Source organism: Schistocerca gregaria, chromosome 9 (assembly GCF_023897955.1).
Source record: "Schistocerca gregaria isolate iqSchGreg1 chromosome 9, iqSchGreg1.2, whole genome shotgun sequence".
In the NCBI taxonomy this organism is placed as follows: domain Eukaryota; kingdom Metazoa; phylum Arthropoda; class Insecta; order Orthoptera; family Acrididae; genus Schistocerca; species Schistocerca gregaria.
This window is the reverse complement of record NC_064928.1, coordinates 165,415,730-165,435,466: the sequence shown is the minus strand read 5'-3', so window position 1 is coordinate 165,435,466 and position 19,737 is coordinate 165,415,730. Positions and strand designations below refer to the sequence as shown.

The 19,737-nt window shown below is 40.1% G+C and overlaps 1 protein-coding gene across 16 annotated transcripts in view; it reads right to left on the bottom strand.

Moving 5' to 3' along the window:
- Positions 1-19,737, bottom strand: part of LOC126291830 (gastrula zinc finger protein XlCGF57.1-like) — a 308,343-nt gene that overhangs the window by 81,638 nt on the left and 206,968 nt on the right. For 2 of the 16 annotated variants that reach the window (XM_049985538.1, XM_049985537.1), the window contains one exon: positions 10,865-13,779. The exons of 11 other annotated variants lie outside the window; for them this stretch is intronic. In XM_049985538.1, coding sequence (XP_049841495.1) covers positions 12,948-13,779 — 832 coding nt within the window. In that variant the 3' untranslated portion in view covers positions 10,865-12,947. Of the gene's footprint in view, positions 1-10,864; positions 13,780-16,954; positions 17,040-19,737 lie in introns of those variants that run through there. 3 more of the 16 variants (XM_049985542.1, XM_049985543.1, XM_049985539.1) reach the window with 2 other exon arrangements.

Here is a 19,737-nt window from a genome sequence, read left to right as displayed (position 1 = left end):
TGGAGACAAGCTGTGAGGTGCTGCGCCTCTTTGCTCATGGAGAGGATACATTTCTGAATCGATTATCAGTGGTAATGATATGGATATTACGATACTGAAGGAAATCCTGCTGGAAATGGCACAGGTTCTGCAATACTAAAAAGGCAAAAGTTCTTCCATCTGTATGGTGATCACATTTTTTGACTGTCATGGATTGATTTACCATCACGCAGCTGTCCCTCACACTACTGTTACAGCAAGCCAATATTGGTTAAATGGAGGAAGCACATTGCAAGAAAACGACCATACCTTTCTTACACAGGGTGGCGACTTCATGACAACGTGCAGCCTCATGTCAAAAATAAAGTTATGCTGTTTCTGGCTCAATTCAACATTACCTGTGTACTATGTCTGCCTTATAGGTCCGATTTTGTACTCTGTATTTCTTTTTTAATCCCATCACTAAAGGCAAAGCTTCGGGGTATTTTATTTGACAACTCTAAAGCAGTACTCAATAAAAGTAAGATGCTTCTCAAGGACCTGACAAAAAATGGCCTCCATCATATGTTCGAGGACTGGCAGAGGAGCTATATAAAGTGCATTCAAGTAGAAGAGAACTTTAAAAAAATCATGTTCACACTGAAATGGAGTAATAGACATTTTTGAAAAAAAAAATCAGTCTCCATGTTTGTTGATGAGTCCTCACAGGAAGTAACTAAATCGAATCAGATTTTTTTTGTGTTGTGTTTGTCTTAATTAAAATTTTCATTAGTTTATGCTTGATATGTTTGTTCATGCACAATTGATCAACACTAAACTACAGACTGTTCATTACTACTGTGAACAAATATGAGGGTTGCCTAGAAAGTAATGCACCCCATTTTTTCCCCAACAATTCTTTATTGAACATAATGAGAACTACACACACGAAAGAATGATGTTTTATCTACACACCCTATTTCTCCACGTTATCTCCATCCCATTCTATGGCATTCCTCCAGTGCAAAACAATTCTGTGTGTGCCCTGTCGGTACCAATCCTTGTCCTGGTGGTGGAGCCTATACTTCACTGTGTGAATCACTTGCTTATCGTCCCCAAAATGTCTTCCACGAGTGGCATCCTTTAATGGCCCAAACAAGACTGAGGAGGCTAGGTCAGGCGTGTCAGGTGTGACAGCTGTGGATGGTCTCCCAGACCGCTGCAAATCGTGGAGCTCCTCCAAACCGCCTTCTGATGACCTCACCCTCCGTGCCCAGCGACTAACTGTACTTCTGTCGACAGCAGATGCTCCATTGACTTTGCACAAGCGTTTGTGAATATTCCCTACGGTTTCTTTCTCTGCAGTGAGAGATTCAATGACGGCATGTCGCTTGTAACGTGAATCACCTACCGACGCCACTTTGAAACTGTCCTGCAGCCATGCTATCTGTCGGAAGTGACGGAAACTTGGCGCGCTCACTCAGGAGACTTCAAATAATACAGATGTAACGTTTCGCATTCGTAGCATTGTTTTCGGCAGAAAACAAATGCGTTGCTTTACTTTTTTTGGGCAACCATAGTATGTTTATTTAATAACTATCAGGCTACTGAACATAGACATAATGAGACATTTAGACACAATGAAACGAATCTGAAATACTGACACTATGAGGAATACAGATACACCATAAGAGTACGGGATTTGCTGCGCACTTTATGTCTACAAGTACAAATGAATAAACCCACACCAGTGACAGGGTATGGTGAACAACTACTGATCTCATGACAACAAATATACCTTCAAGCTAATATCGTGCAGGGCCACCGCAAGTATGCAGAAATGCCACAACACGACGTGACATGGACTCGACTAATGTCTGAAGTAATGCTGGAGGGAACTGACACAATGAATCCTGCAGGGCTGTCCACAAAACACTAAGAATATGAGGGTGTGGAGATCTCATCTGAACAGCACGTTGCAAGGCATTCCAGATATGCTCAATAATGCTCATATCTGGGGAGTGCTGGCCAGTGGAAGTGTTTAAGCTGAGAAGAGTGGTGTTCCTGGAGCCACTCTGTAGGAATTCTGCACGTGTTGGGTGTCGCATTGTCCTACTGGAATTGCACAATGGACATGAATGAATGCACGTGGTCAGACAGGATTCTTAAGTATGTGTCACCTGTCAGAGTCGTATCTAGACATATCAGGGGTCCCATATCACTCCCACTGCACACACCCTACGCCATTACAGAGCCTCCACCAGCTTGAACAGTGCTCTGCTGGCATGCAGGATCCATGGATTCAGGACGTTGTCTCCATACCTGTAGACGTCCATCTGCTTGATACAATTTGGAACGAGACTCGTCCGACCAGGCAGCATGTTTCGAGTAGTCAACAGTCAAATTTTGGAGCTCACAGGCACAGGTGAGGTAAAAAGCTTTGTGTCATGTAGTCATCAAGGGTACACTATAAGACCAAAACTCTGTGGGTGATCATACATTTTCTACGTATTTTACGAAGTTTGTTTTATTAGTTGTTATGAATATTTTCCTTGAAAATGTGTTGTCAAGTTACAAATGCTATTTGGTGTTTAAAAAAAGAGGATGCCAATGGAATGTTAACATTTTGTAAGCAGACACGCTATACTAGTCAGGAGAAAGTTATTGTCAAAGAATATAATAAATTGTAAATGCATTATCGCTGGGCGTGCGAGCGCGCCCAAATAAGCAGCAGTTCGGAGCTGTTCTTGTCGTTGGATTGTGTGTATTCGCCGGTGTGGCAATGCAAAAGTGCGGAGATAAAGTCTGTTTCCGAAGTGTGGAGCAATGAAAACGTCAAGAGTACTGTGGACACTTATTGGTTATGGTATGGCAAGAAGATCAACCTGTGCCTTATTTTACCGCTAAATGAAGCCGCTCGACAAACCAAGAGCATCATAAAGTGAAATAAGATCTAGACTTTTTATAACTAGAAGTGTAATAAGCTTATCAGCGTAATTTGAATTTTATTGGTTAAGTAACATTGTTTTCGTGCATATTGTCACGTAAATAATTTTCCTAAGTCGTTATCCAAGTAGTATGCATACTATCCCTTTGTACGAAACGAGATAATCAGAAAATGAACTGGAAATGAAATGAAAATTAATTTATTAGATTATCAAAACATAATTTTTCCAACTTTTGGACAATTACGTAATAATGAAATCTTTGGCTGTAATATGAATTATATCACAAATACAATGATGCAAAAAGAAGTTTAAATTTATTTGCTAAAAATTGAGTAACTTTCATAATCAAAAAATGGGTAGTAAAAATGTATGTGACTTTGACACTGAATTTCACTGTCAAAGCACGGTTTCTAATTTATAGCTTGTGGCATAATTTGTAACTTTCATTACAAAGGAATACCAGAGTAACTGCTAGGTAAATGACAGTCCTTACCAACGAGTATATTTGAACAATCTTTCTGCTTATTACAATTACGACAGTCAGCAATACGGTGAGTAACGTAACAAGAAAGTTTCTGTCCACAGTCAATAAACAATCTTACTTTAATTGATCTTCGAAAATTAATATAAGATTTTGTATGTGTGTTTGCTATTTCATTATTATCTGACTACTGTGACGTGTGTCGTGTGAAGTACTTGAAAGTGTGCGTTAGTTACTGTACCTACGTCATGACGCCAAAAACTATTCTTACGTAAAATTGCTTGTGAGTAAAAAGTCCAGTTTCAGTTTAATTGTTCTTATTCCGGTGAGGAACTGGCGACTGTTGGTTATTTCATTGATGACATACTTTGAAAACCTTTTTACCAAATTTTCCACTGTAGTGCATTTAAAATAGCTGCACTTTCGACGATTGGCTGACCGGAGGGGGACGTGACGCCGTTTACCAGGTAACACCAATGGCAAGGCGGCTTTCCCTACCACGCCGCCAGCGGTTCGGCTGGTAAAGCGCCCCTGTTGTCACATCATGAGTAAACAGTACTACGTGGTGTCACGCGTTATATGCATCAACGTTTGTCAGCTCTAAAGTGGTATTTTCTGGGGTTCAAGTGTTCTGTATTCGTGAGGTATTGCGAACAAGCGTTTTGACTGGCGTTGCGTTAATGACAACAGTGCAGTACATATGAATAGGAGATTTGCAATAAAAGTGTCGTCCAAGAAGACGTTCACCAGCTGGGATGACAACGTTCTGCTGCAAAACATTCCTCGGAATTCGACGTTAGTAATGGACAAAACGTCAAATGGTTCAAGTGGCTCTGAGCACTATGGGACTTAACATCTGCGGTCACCAGTCCCCTAGAACTTAGAACTACTTAAACTTAACTAACCTAAGGACACCACACACATCCATGCCCGAGGCAGGATTCGAACCTGCGACCGTAGCAGTCGCGCGGTTCCGGACTGAGCGCCTAGAACCGCTAGACCACCGCGGCCGGCGACAAAACGTCATGCTACACTGTTGTGATGCATAAAGCTCCACCACTGCAATGGAAAATACTGATATTTTGCTCTGGGTTCAAACAAATATTCCACAAATATTAAAGTACCATGTATAAGGCGAAGTTAATGGAACTTTTAGTGTTCTACAAGCCAAGACTTCACACTACCATCCTGACGAACTGGCTAACGGAAAAGGACATAGTTTAATCAGGCTTCATCCGAATCATGCTCATTTAAATCCGACAGAGTATGTGGGCCTAGGAGGAAAGCCGGCCGCGGTGGCCGTGCGGTTCTAGGCGCTTCAATCCGGAACCGCGGGACTGCTACGGTCGCAGGTTCGAATCCTGTCTCGGGCATGGATGTGTGTGGTGTCCTTAGGTTAGTTAGGTTGAAGTAGTTCTAAGTTCTAGGGGACTGATGACTTAAGATGTTAAGCCCCATAGTGCTCAGAGCCATTTGAATTTGAACCTAGGCGAAAAGTAATGTGGCAAGAAACAGCAAGAAGACTACGGTCACTGAGATTGAAATGCTGATAAAATAAGCCACTGCAGATGTTACACAATAGGGCTTGGTTTGAGCTGTCAGCCATAATACCAAAAAGGTTGTTGAGGGGACATTGATTCATGAAGGACTGTGATGAGTTTTGAGGAATACCCAACTTCTCCTGTTGCCACGTTAAATCTGCATCTCTTGTTAAAACGCAGCAGAGTTTAGAAATATGCATCTCACTAACATTGTAATGCAGTTGAAATTGCCACAGAATCCTGAAATAGTGTATTATTAAACTAACAACTCAGAGCAAAACAGGTCAGTAGCTTATGAACAGCAAATTCTCAGTATAAAAGTTAACGTGCAACTTTTTCACTGGTATTGTTACAGCCGAGCGGCCCTGTCCCACAGGAGGTTCGAGTCCTCCCTCGGGCGTGTGTGTGTGTGTGTGTGTGTGTGTGTGTGTGTGTGTGTGTGTGTGTGTGTGTGTGTTTTGCCCTTAGCGTAAGTTGCTTTAAGCAGTGTGTAAGTCTAAGGACCGATGATCTCAGCAGTATAGTCCCTTAGGAATTCACACACACTTGAACATATTGTTACGAGAGTAATTCCAAAAGTGAGGTCTCCTATTTTTTTATTAGTACATAGACCTGTTTATTTCTACAATGGTTTGCATCAGTTTACAGCTTGAAAATTTAGCTATTTTTTTTTACATAATCACCACTTCTGTTGATGCATTTTCGTAGACACTGTGGCAGTTTTTGTAGCCCATGTCATACCAGCTCGCCGCCATGCTGTTCGGAAGTTATGAACTACTTCTTTCACCTCGTCGTCGGAGCTGAATCGATGGAACCACAATGAACGCTGCCAGGTACAGTGAGACTCTGAAAAAACTCAAACGGGCAATTCAGAACCGGAAAAGAGGAGTGTTGAGCAAGGGCTTACACATTCTCCATGACAACGCACGCCCACACATCGCTCGGCAAACCGTTGGTCTCGTGCAACAGTTTCAGAGCAACATAATCACGCACCCACTCTATAGTCCTGACTTGATGTCCACTTCCCTAGGTTAAAAGAACATTTGGCAAGAAAGCGATTCAGCTCCGACGACGAGGTGAAAGAAGAGGCTCATAACTTTCCGAACAGCATGGCGACGAGCTGGTATGACATAGGCATATAAAAATTGCCACAGTGTCTACGAAAATGCATCGACAAAATTGGTGATTATGTAGCTAAATGGTCAAGCCGTAAACTGATACAAACCATTGTAGAAATAAACTGGTCTATGTACTTATAGAAAATAGGAGACCGTACTTTTGGGACTGCCCTCGTACAAAACCCACAGCAGTTGTCGTTTCACGATGGCCCTCAATAATGACTTTGTTTATTTGAAAAAATCAGTAGTCGCTTGAATATCGCTGAAGATATGGAAAATCCGCATATTAATCTTATGACGAAACAGTCTCGTAATCGTTATCATTTGCCAAAATCTTGTTTCGATACCTCAAAACATTTATGGGATACGAGGAATTTATGAATATTCAATTCTAGTTTTTTCACTGACGCACGAGTTCGTGTCGGAGTGCTTTACGCACATTCCATTTTCCCGAGATTCGAAACAGACAGCGATGTTGTTGTTGTAATCTTCAGTCCTGAGACTGGTTTGATGCAGCTCTCCATGCTACCCTATCCTGTGCAAGCTTCTTCATCTCCCAGTATCTACTGCAGCCTACAACCTTCTGAATCTGCTTAGTGTACTCATCTCTTAGACTCCTACGATTTCTACCCTCCACGCTGCCCTCCAGTACTAAATTGGTGATCCCTTGATGCCTCAGAACTTGTCCTACCAACCGATCCCTTTATCTAGTCACGTTGTGCCAGAAACTCCTCTTCTCCCCAATTGTATTCAATACCTCCTCATTAGTTATTTGATCTACCCATCTAATCTTCAGCATTCTTCTGTAGCATCATATTTCGAAAGCTTCTATTCTCTTCTTGTCTAAACTATTTATCTTCCACGTTTCACTTCCGTACATGGTTACACTCCATACAAATACTTTCAGATACAACTTCCTAACACTTAAATCAATACTCGATGTTAACAAATTTCTCTTCTTCAGAAGTGCTTTCCTTGCCATTGCCAGTCTACATTTTATATCCTCTCTACTTCGACCATCATCGGTTATTTTGCTCCCCAAATAGCAAAACTTCTTTACTACTTTAAGTGTCTCATTTCCTAATCTAATTCCCTCAGCATCACCCGACTTAATTCGACTACATTCCATTACCCTCGTTTTGCTTTTGTTGATGTTCATCTTATACCCTCCTTTCAAGACACTATTCATTACGTTCAACTGCTCTTCCAAATTCTTTGCTGTCCCTGTCTCTGACAGAATTAAAATGTCATCGGCGAACCTCAAAGTTTTTATTTCTTTTCCATGGATTTTAATACCTACTCCGAACTTTCCTTTTGTTTCCTTCACTGCTTGCTCAATATACAGATTGAATAGCATCGGGGAGAGGCTACAACCCCGTCTCACTCCCTTCGCAACCACTGCTCCCCTTTTCATGCCCCTCGACTCTTATAACTGCCATCTGGTTTCTGTACAAATTGTGAATAGCCTTTCGCTCCCTGTATTTTACTCCTGCCACCTTCGGAATTTGAAAGCGAGTATTCCAGTCAACATTGTCAAAAGCTTTCTCTAAGTCTACAAATGCTCGAAACGTAAGTTTGCCTTTCCTTAATCTTTCTTTCTAAGATACGTCGTAGGGTCAGTATTGTCTCACGTGTTCCAACATTTCTATGGAATCCAAACTGATCTTACCCGAGGTCGGCTTCTACCAGTTTTCCCATTCGTCTGTAAAGACTTCGCATTAGTATTTTGCAGCTGTCAAATATAAAGAGTAATTAAATATATTATCTACATTTAATACGCAGCAACATGTAATCTAACACGCATCAAACACAAATTCATAACGACACCTATTTTCTACTGCAAACTAAGAATTTCTTGCAATAATGTACCTACTACCGAAATGTCACAATAACTATGAGCATTAACGAAATGATAGGTGGCTCGTCATGAAGCAGGCGACTTAAATTATATGATGTGTGAGAATGACAGTTTTCTTCAAAATCGTTTCAGAAATATCGCAGATTGGCCAGCTTGCTGTTCACGCAGCCAAGCGACCCTGGCAGTTCCCGCGCCGAGCAGGCGTGGCGTTGTACTGTCGTCATCTGCTGACGCCAGCTCCACACGCTGACAACTACGCTTCCCTCCACTCGCTCCATGCTGAACTGTCGAAAGTCGCAACTTATTGTAAACGCACTATAACTACTGTTAATTAAAAATCAGTTAACGTAATAAAGATATTTAAAGTTAACCGCACTTTGTTTCTAATCGTCATTGCTAAAGTACTGAGCAGTGGTGACTCGGTTATAACTTCATCTACTTCTCTCCGTTTTTCATTATTCTTCGAAGCACACGCTTATTCCACGCGTATTAGGGACTTAAGCTACACAGCCATATGCAAAAGCTTAATTAGCCAGAGAGGTCGGACGGTTATAACACGAGTGGGCCTTTGGTTCCGAAAACCTATATCGATGATGTTTCACTGAGTGGTTTGCGTGCTGACACTTGTTGATAGCCCAGCACTGAAATCTTCAGCAGTTTGTGGAAAGGTTGTACTTGTCACGTTGAATGATTCTCGTCGTTTGTTCCGTTCTTGCAGGACCTTTTTACAGCCGCAGCGATATCAGTGATTTGATGTTTTACCGCATTGCTGATATTCACGGTACACTCGTGAAATGGTCGTATGGGAAAATCCGCACTTTATCGCAACCTCGAAGATACTGCATTCCATCTCTCGTGCGCAGACTATAACACCACGTTCAAACTCACTTAAATCTTGATAACCTGTCACTGCTGCAGCAGTAAACGATCTAACAACTGCGCCAGACACTTATTGTCTTATATAGGCGTTGTCGACCGCAGCGCCGTATTCTGCCTGTTTACACATCTCTATATTTGAATATGCATATCTATAACATTTTCTTTAGTGCTTAAGTGTATATCTACGTCTACATCTACATTTTGGAAACCACTTTGAGGTGCATGGCGGAGGATATGTCCCATTGCATCAATTATTAAGGTTTTCTTCACGCTCCATTCACGTATGGAGCGTGGAAAGAATGTTTGTTTGAATGGCTCTGTAAATGCAGTGATTATTCTAATCTTTTCCTCGCGGTCCCTTTGTGAGCAATAAATATGGGATTGTAATATATTTCTAGAGTCATCACTTAGAACCGGTTCTTGAAACATCGTTACTAAACTTTCTTGGGACAGTTTACATATATCTTCAAGAGTCTTCCATTTCAGTTTCTTCAGTATCTCTGTTACACTCTCTCACAGATCAAACAAACAAATGACCATTCATGTTGCCCTTCTCTGTGTACACTTAACATCCCCATTTAGACCTTTCCATTACAATTCCCACACACTTGAGAAATATTCTAGTTTGATTGCACTTCCCCAGTATTCTACCAATAAGCCAAAGTCTCCCACTTGCTCTCGCCCAACTCAACCTCTTCAATAATTCAATTTCATATCCCTAAAAGTGTTACATCCAGGTATTTGTATCAGTTAACCGATTCCAGCAATGGCTTACTGACTTGACAGTCATAGAATACTATGTTTTTTTTTTCTTTTTGTGAAGAACAAAATTTTACATTTCTAAACACTTCGAGCAAGTCGCAAATACTTGCACCACTTTGAAATCTTATCAAGATCTGACTGAATATTTATGCATCTTCTTTCAGACAGTCCTTCATTACAGACAACACAGTACAGTAGTTTTGTGAACCACTTCTACTACCCTTCTCATACACAGGTGAAATCTGTGATTTTCTCCAAGGACATGCCATGGTTTTTTTGTTTGAGGGATGTAAGATAGATTATAGTTAGAAGAGGGGCCAATTCAGCCGCAAAATTCTGTATAGAATCTGACATGGGTTCCATTGAGCTCTATAGCTTCGTTCAATTTTAACGATTTCAGTGGTTTGTCAACACCACTCATACTAATACTTGTTTCACTCATCTTATCAGTGGTATAAGGATTAAATGGGGGCAATTCACCTGATTTTTACTTAGTAAAGGACCATTTAAAAACAGAATTAAGCATTTAAAGTCCTGTGTATATCACCACTCACACAACAGTGGATTACCTTGGAAAACACTAAAATTAATTAGGAATGAGTTTACAGAGAAATTCTCTATCCTGCGTTTGTAAGGAGCTACGCTGTTTCCTGTTGTAATGTAAAGCTGCACCCACAAAATGCCCCTCTGTAATCAATGACTTGCTGAATGACATTTGTCGACTTTAGGCCTTGTTTATACGTTTACATTACAGCTCTTAAGATACGCATTTTAGAGCCCATTTTTACTAGACTTTTTTGTTTTAAATATTCGTTCCCGGACGGCCGGAGAGGCCGAGCGGTTTTAGACACTTCAGTCTGGAACCGCAAGACCGCTACGGTCGCAGGTTCGAATCCTGCCTAGGGCATGGATGTGTGTGATGTCCTTAGGTTTGTTAGGTTTAAGTAGTTCTAAGTTCTAGGGGACTGATGACCTCAGATGTTAAGTCCCATAGTGCTCAGAGCCATTTGAACCATTTGATTGTTCCCATTACATCCCTGAAAATGGACAATTCCTCCTGGGACACTCTTGTAAGATGATTTCTGTATTCCTCTCCATTGTTTTTCCAACATCAGGACTGAATATGTTCCTTTTGCCGGCGTGTGTTAAATGTTCGATAAAAATAACGTAATTTCACCTTAGACATTCTGCCCTACATAGGCATTCATGTGGACCACATAGTGAAAACAGACTGAACACAAGCCACTTGTACACAAACTACATAAAATGAATAACAGGATTTACCTTTGCAGTTCTTCTACAAAACAAAAGAAATGTTGTTTATCATTTACTTATGTGTCTATTTTCTTTAAAAATGTGCATTTTACATAAGAAAAAACATTTACTAAGAATAGGAGCTTCAGTTCACCAGAGAGTACAAATTTGTTATAAATATCGTCATTCGTCCACTGGAACATGCTGGTGAACAGTAATATTCGTAAGTGAAGTTTCATAAAAGGCTACAGCACACAATTACGTTGTCGCAAGAGGGTAATCTTGTGGAGGTAGTGTTGTTATGGAATGCTACTATGGGGTCAGAACTGAACAAAAAGGAGAGGTTTTGAAGTATGTTTCGTATTATATTCTGCATTGACCCAGCAGTTTAGGTATGAACTTTGTATGACAGCACTATGATTTCCCTGCGGTGTCTAACTGGAAGCTGGTGATACACTGTGATGCACCAAGACCAGTTTCTCCCACTTTTAGTGACCTCAAATGGAGTCACTGTCTTTCATCTACGAACATGACACCCATAGTATTAGCTATCTCCTTTTAATCATGGAAGAATTATGGTTGACAGACTTGCAACTCACCCTATTATGACATTAGCTTTTGAAAGCAAGAAATGTAAGTGCACAGAAATGATTACGGAATCTGTGAATCAAGGAGGAATAGATTGATCGATATTCAGAACATGCATGACTGATGTATGTCAAAAACATATACATACAACGCAGAATGGAAACCAATTATCAGGGTTCTTAGTTTTTCAGTTCTGTAAACATGTATGGTGCAGTAGAATTTTTACTAGCTATATTATTACAGGTTACCAGTATTGTGATAAGTTATTACTCATACTACATTTGTGCATGATGGACACTAACAACTGAATTTCTCATGTACCTTGCTGTAGCTTTCATTAAGAAATAATATTGCACATAATGTGGATGTACTAATGTTGTTTTCCTTCAAGAAACTAAATGCCAACAGATTTGAATATTACTTAAAAAGTTACACTGTCCAAAAGCCAATATATTGGTGTTTAACAATGACTCCACAGTAAAAAAAAAAACCTGAGAATCATCTGCAACGATGTGGCATATCATTATGACCAGATGCTAGTAGGCATATCACACATTCTTCGCAATCAGATGATTGGAAAGTGGCTCACTGACAGTCAAGTGTTTATGGGTGTTCATGGCTACCTAAAGGAAAGTTGACAGTTGATTCTCTACACAAATGAAGTGTTGGGTAATACAATAAAAAATACAATACCATTTCACCAAAAGATTGGACTCCGATTAGTCACAACTATCAAGTTTTCACGTATATTTGACTGCAGAGGAATGAGGTTGAATTAGCTGTAGGGAAGAGAGAGAGAGAGAGAGAGAGAGAGAGAGAGAGAGAGAGAGAGAGAGAGAGACGGATGTACAGTGTCATGAAAGACACTCCTGACAAAAATCAGCGATACAACTTCTTATAATACATTACTTCCTCCAAAATATGTGTCACACTGACTATTATGGTGCAATTATGAAAACTATACAATCCTCCACATGACACAAATAAATTAAAAAGCTGTTAATTCTACATGATTATCCAACCATAACGGTGGCCCCAGAAATTACATCCTTAGCCAGCTTCTTCTCCAGGTTTAACTTTTCCAGCAAAAACAGTCATAAGAATCATCCTAGATGTGAGATTTCATAGGTACTGTGAAGCGACTTCCGCTCTTAAACACTGTGTGAAGCAAGTCAAAGTGAGTGGAGTATTTGCCATGGTGTGCCCACAGGTATATTTTGAGACGATTCATTGACTTGACACACATGCCATAACTGTCACCCGTGTGACAGAGTGCGTGCTTCTCCAATCTGTGACTGGTTTTAAATCTTTTCACACTTATGTCACAACTATATGTATGTCACTTTTTATGAAGAATTAGTTGCTTCCTCAGTATGACAAATGACACAACTGCACTGTCCCTCCCCAGTGGGCAGCTGTGAGAAGAGCTGCTGGTTGCGTTTGCTGCTGAATCGCTTTTGACACACACTATAGGTGTAAGGACATTTGACAGTGTGCAGCTGCGATTGCTCTTTAAGACTATTACTTTGTGTGATTGTCTTGATGCAAACGGCACTAGATTTAGACATTTTCGCCAACATGAAGCTGTGAATGTTGTTTCAGGTGGCCAATTTGCTTGAAAGATTTGCTGCAAACGCCACAACTGTAGGGGCGTTCGCCAGTATGCTGCCTTGAATGCGTCTTTAGATGGCTACTTGATTTGAAAGTCTTGTTGCAAACGCTACAGCTGTAGGGGCGTTCACCAGTGTGCAGCCGTAAGTGCGCCTTCAGGTTGCCATTTGTCACAAATGTCTTGCTGCAAACGCCGCAACTGTAAGGGCGTTCGCCAGTATGCAACTGTGAGTGCTTCTTCAGGTTACTACTTGATCTGAACGTCTTGTTACAAACACCACAGGCGTAGGGGCGTTCACCAGTATGCAGAACATTGTGTTGATGTAAATGGCTATTTAATTTGAATGTCTTGTTGCAAATGCCACAGCTGTATGGGCGCTCACCTGTGTGCATCCGCAAATGCTCCTTCAAAGTACTTTTTACTGTGAATGTCTTGTTACAAGCTCTACAGCTGTATGGCCGTTCACCAGTATGCAGACGGCAGTGCTTCTTCAAATTTTCCTTCCTTTTAAAAGTTTTGTGACATAAGTTACACGAATATAAAAAATCACTTTTGTCCATGTGGGTATGCTTGTTCAGGTCCTGCAACTGTGCGAACGTCTTTTTGGAGATGTCACACTTCTGTGCCAGATGCCTTGTATCAGTTTCATTCCCACAGGATGCTTCCTGCCTGGTAGTGCATTGTATCCTGTTGCCTGCTTCTGCATCCAGGAAAACTTTGGAAACAGAACTGCCATTGTCATCAGTAGCATTGCCGTTCTGCATGCCAGCGAGATTAGTACTGCAGAAAAATGGAAAACATTCTGTCATAAAACAATCTCATAACCTTAAACTTACACTAATACATGATAGGTAGCAAAATGTCTCTAAACATCCTCTTCAATGCATGGTGTATGACGTTACCTTCCAGCTGGGTTACATATTTTTAGCGCATAGACTAGAATTAATAGAATTTTTTTTGGACCTCTTTAAAGAGGCAACAGAGAGATTTAGGTTCATATGAGGCGTTATTTTAGGTATCAAAATGTAAACTTGTCAGAGTGTATTCACAGAAGATGAATGAGGGCAAATCCACTGATAACGAAGTTACTGCAAAGTTAAACATGATGAAAACATGCCCACACTCATTAATCCAGCAGGTGTAACGAGCTACCTTACATGGACCACAGAATTCTAACGCACACATTATGAAGTTCTATGTCCATATCTATATTCCACAAGACACTTACGCATGCATGACTATCATTTAGCTTCAACATTCCCTCCTTTGTAGCTCATTGATATGGCGGAACATGTGAAACTATTTTTACAGCCATCCTGTCACCCAGAAGTCATTGGTCACAAAAATAAATGAGGACATTCCATAAAATGATGTCACCTCGTGGAGTATCGAATAAAATCTTTTACAGAGTAATGAACAATGGAAAAGATTTCACACTTAGCGAAGCATGTGTAGACCTTGTGATTGCTGAGGCGAAACTATTTACATGGCAATGGGTGTTTACAAGAATCCAATTTAGATTTTGTTCTAATTGAAACACAGATTATGTCACCAAAATAAAAATTACAGTACCCTTCAGGTCAACACTACATAGTTTCAAAAAAATGTGATTACAGTTAGTTTTTGTACATCCAAATATCTGATTAGTTGATGCATTTGTTCAAAACCAAGTATTTAAATTGTATGTTGGGTTTTACTCTTGACATACAATTCTCAGTATAGCACTAGAAGTAATATCCCATTAATTTCAATAAAACAGGTTTACTTTTGCTACGAATTTCAAGAGCCATGTGGATCCATAAAACATCGGTCACCATTCTCATCATGGGATATCAGGTTCCTTTTTGAAGTTATTACATTTTATGAAATATAAAGTAATATGTAATACATCTTACTCAGCAATTCAAACAAATCATCTAGAAAAATTGCAATTATGAAATAGTATGTACAGTTTAAATAACAATCGAAGACTGATCAGGGGCAAAGTTTTATTTTTGATCTGCACTCGAGGATTGACAGTACTCTATTTTATAATACACACTGGCTCACTTTCTGCTCGAAAATGTCTGATTTACTTTGAGAAAACAGCCTGTTTAACTTTTAATTTTAAATCTGCGGTATTAATTGGTCCAGTGCTTACCAGTTTGCTTTATTTCCAGATACCTATTGTAAGAAGAAAAGCTTTCATATCGGTGTCTGCTTGAACACACTAGCTGCCAAAACTACTGGACGAATTTTCGTGGGGGTTTCATAGGAATATTTAGTGTAGCTTGAAGTAACATATAGACTTTATATAATGAAAATCGGATAATGCCAAAAAGAGATTTAGTAATTTAAAGTCTTATCTTACCCCCTTAATGTCTGTCTGAATTGATGGAGTTTTACAGGTCAATTGAGCATAGTTTAAGGGCAATATGTGGCATTTATTTCATCAACATTTTATCACGTAACAAAAAGGTAACTTAATAAAATTTGACTGGTGATTGGTTGAACCTTGAGGAAGAACACTACTTTACACACACACACACACACACACACACACACACACACACACACACACACACACACACACACACACACCTAGGAGGGTGAAACAGGGAATGGACATCTTTTTTTTACGTCAGTGAACGTATACTACATTAAAAATATTTAATTTGTTGCATAAGGTACACACTGTATAGTGCACAGATACTTCACTAGGAAGATGCATAGTTGCATGCTCCTGCTCATGCGCCTCTGTATGCACTGCTCAACACCAGTGCTGTGCATGCTGCTGTATTGTGCATTGGGACAGCTTAGGAGAGGGGAGGGCCGCACATGCATCACAAGGATACTTATTTGAACAGGCTGACACATGATGGCAGCTGAAGTTATTGTACATACATAGCACACTTAAAAATCAGCACTCATCACAACAAAACCACTAATATGTGAGCAAGTCGTTGATAACAGACAACATTAACTAAATACATACAATAATCGTCTTCTACTGCAGTAAGTTCTGATACAAATAGGATGTGATCTGGAGTTTCTCCTGGTGATGACATTCACTGGCATACATCAACCACTTCCCACTCTGTTCAAGATAGGGCCCATGATCAGTGAGAAAGTGTCACTTTCTTTGTTAGCTTCAATACATAACAGTGGCTGACATGAAATGTTCCACAAGAACTTTCTTTCACTGAGTGAATGTCTCCTGTTATTTTAACAACAGTTCGCTGCTCCATTTTTAATTGTTAAATCCACAGGTTCCTTTTTAATTGTTATAGCTACAGTGCGTACCAGCATGCTTGGAAGAGGTGGTTCAGAAGCAGGTTTTCGAAAAGTGCCTGACTTTTCACAACAATATTTCTCTGGACTACTGTATCAGTCATACCAGGTTTCACAAAACTGAACATGGGAAAATAGGCACTAGAGCTTTACCTGAGAACTGAGGCAAATGGCCTGGTGACAGAAGGGTAGTGCAAATGGTTCAAATGGCTCTGAGCACAATGGGACTTAACATCTGAGGTCATCAGTCCGCTAGAACTACTTAAACCTAACTAACTTAAGGACATCACACACATCCATGCCCAAGGCAGTATTCGAACCTGCGACTGTAGTGGTCGTGTGGTTCCAGACTGAAGCACCTAGAACTGCTCGGCCACACTGGCCGGCGAAGGGAAGTGCATCTGCTCAATAATTAATCGTTTGTCAACCACTGATGTTGTTCTTGTATCTGCTCACTTGCTCAGCGTGGGATCCAAAAACGCTGGTCAAGCCACTGAACTTCCTATTATAATAAAATCTTTCCATTCATTAAACATTTTTTCTTCAACACATATCACTATTATTAAAGGATTCTGTTTTATTACGTGATTAATCGAAAACTGTAACAAACTCCACGTATTATTTACGTTTCATCATTATATTATTCCATGCATGACTTTATTCAATAACATTAATGAAATTTTAGCTCTTATCAGTTTTCTAAAGGAACCTAAGGCACTGCTGACTGAATTTCAGGAAATGAATCATAGGATCCACTTCGCAGTTTTTCCCTATAAAATGAATAAAACTGGAGTTGTTATATTTTCACAGCAGATGGAATATTCCATCATCTTTCCAGCATGCAACTAAGACAGCAACATCTCTGCTGCTAACAATACAGCCATCTTCATGGTAAATGAATTAAAACCAAAATGTGTGAAGTGATTTTAATAATACTGTAAGCTTATTGGCTGTCAAATCGGAAAGTAAAATACTGCTGTTCTAGGTGTACGCCTGAATTATGATGGAATATGAATGAAACTATTATAATATTTAATAAACATTTAAAAGAAGACATTTTACAAAAGACAGAAAACCTGTTAATAATTGAGAGGCAGACATTAAACAAAGTCTGCAAATTCTGAGTATAATATCATCATTCACTGACTATATTGGAAAACAGTGAGATTAACTAGGAGTTTCTTGATGCAGTATTTTTTTGTATTGGTTTTGTGCAGTTACGTTAAGTCATAACTAGTCTCGGAATGCTTCTTGATAAACAACAATTTGTTGGTTTTAGTTATTACATCAGAGGGAAATAGTGTCTTCCTTGTTGATGATTTTATAGATTACTTATCCGCAGATATGTAAATCAAAGTTTCCATATACATGGCACATTGTCAGCTGCTTTGGTAAAATGTGTACTGGTAACCATGATGTAAGAGGTTGTATGATACTCGGAGAGCTATGTCTGCTGCCATTCTGGGACTTAGTGCAAAATGTTACTGAATACCTCCCTAGGATGAATGAAATCGACCAACTAAGGCAGTCATCAAGTACAGAAGAAAATACCGAATCATTAAATTGTATTCCAAGGTGTGTGTGTGTGTGTGTGTGTGTGTGTGTGTGTGTGTGTGTGTGTGTGTGTGTGTGTGTGTTTTATGGAAATTCTAGAAACTTTTCCATTCTCAAAGATACATAAATGGTCAGTCATAGTAAGAGGAAATATTGAAAATTACATTATTATAAACATGATATGGCTAGCCTGGAAGCAGAAGTGCCACCACAGCCTCAGGACTAAGTGGTAGCTCAATGCTCAAGTAGTTCAGTACAGCATGTCTCACCAACATCTTACCATTCTACCATCAACACAACTATGTGTACACGTGCAGTCAGAGCCTTTAGAGACATTGTTGGTTTTCAGGCCGTTAGTGTATTGCAAAGTGGCTGGCTCCTCCCTTTTTTCCTTGCAGTCAGCCAGCCACTTCCATCTGCTATATTGTTTTAGTTCCCTCTACCACTTTCTTCCTGTGTTTTCCATATGTTCTGAAGGCATACTTTGTCCCACGCTTCGGTGTGGGTAGGCACATATTTTTCCAAGTTTGTTACCTGTGTTTTACGTTCTGTTTTATCTTACTGTTCTGAGTCTTTTCTTGACACCCATATAAAATCTGTTACTGAGTGGACGCTGAAGACCTTGCCGTCGTGCGCCCATACATCCCTCTCCATCATCATCATCATCATCATCATCATCATCATCATCATCATCATCATCATCTACCATGGATTTAGTTACGCTACTCCTTCCCTATTTGGCATCTAGCTGCTCATGTCGAATGAGTGAAACTCTGAGTGGCCAACTAGGTGTGATCAAGGCACCGTGTGCTCCTTGATTCATAATTGCAAAAGGCTTGAAGTACTGTGACAACTGTGCTGCATCTATACAGGGAGGTCCATTGATCGTGACCGGGCCAAATATCTCACGCAATAAGCGTCAAACGAAAAAACTACAAAGAACGAAACTTGTCTACCTTGAAGGGGGAAACCAGATGGCGCTATCGATGGCCCGCTAGACGGCGCTGCCATAGGTCAGACGGATATCAACTGCGTTTTTTTAAATAGGAATCCCCATTTCTTGTTACGTATTCGTGTAGTACTTAAAGAAATGTGAATGTTTTAGTTGGACCACTGTTTTCGCTTTGTGATAGATAGCACTGTAATAGTCACAAACATATGGCTCACAATTTTAGACGAACAGTTGGTAACAGGTAGGTTTTTAAATTAAAATACAGAACGTAGGTATATTTGAACATTTTATTTCGGTTGTTCCAATGTGATACATGTACCTTTGTGAACTTATAATTACTGAGAACGCATGCTGTTACAGCGTGATTACCTGTAAAACAGCGTGATTACCTGTAAATACCACATTAATGCAATAAATGCTCAAAATGATGTCCGTCAATCTCATTGCATTTGGCAATACGTCTAACGACATTCCTCTCAACAGCGAATAGTTCGCCTTCCGTAATGTTCGCACTTGCATTGACACATGTTGTCAGGCGTTGTCGGTGGATCACGATAGCAAATATCCTGCAACTTTCCCCACAGAAAGAAATCCGGGGACGTCAGATCCAGTGAACATGCGGGCCATGGTATGGTGCTTCGACGACCAATCAACCTCTCATGAAATATGCCATTCAATGCCACTTCAACCGCACGCAAGCTATGTGCCGGACATCCATCATGTTGGAAGAACATCGCCATTCTGTCATGCAGCGAAACATCTTGTAGTATCATCGGTAAAACATTACTTAATAAATCAGCATACATTGCACCATTTAGATTGCCATCGATAAAATGGGGACCAATTAGCCTTCCTTCCATAATGCCGCACCATACATTAACCCGCCAAGGTCGCTGATGTTCCACTTGTCGCAGCCATCGTGGATTTTCCGTTGCCCAATAGTGCATATTATGCCGCTTTAC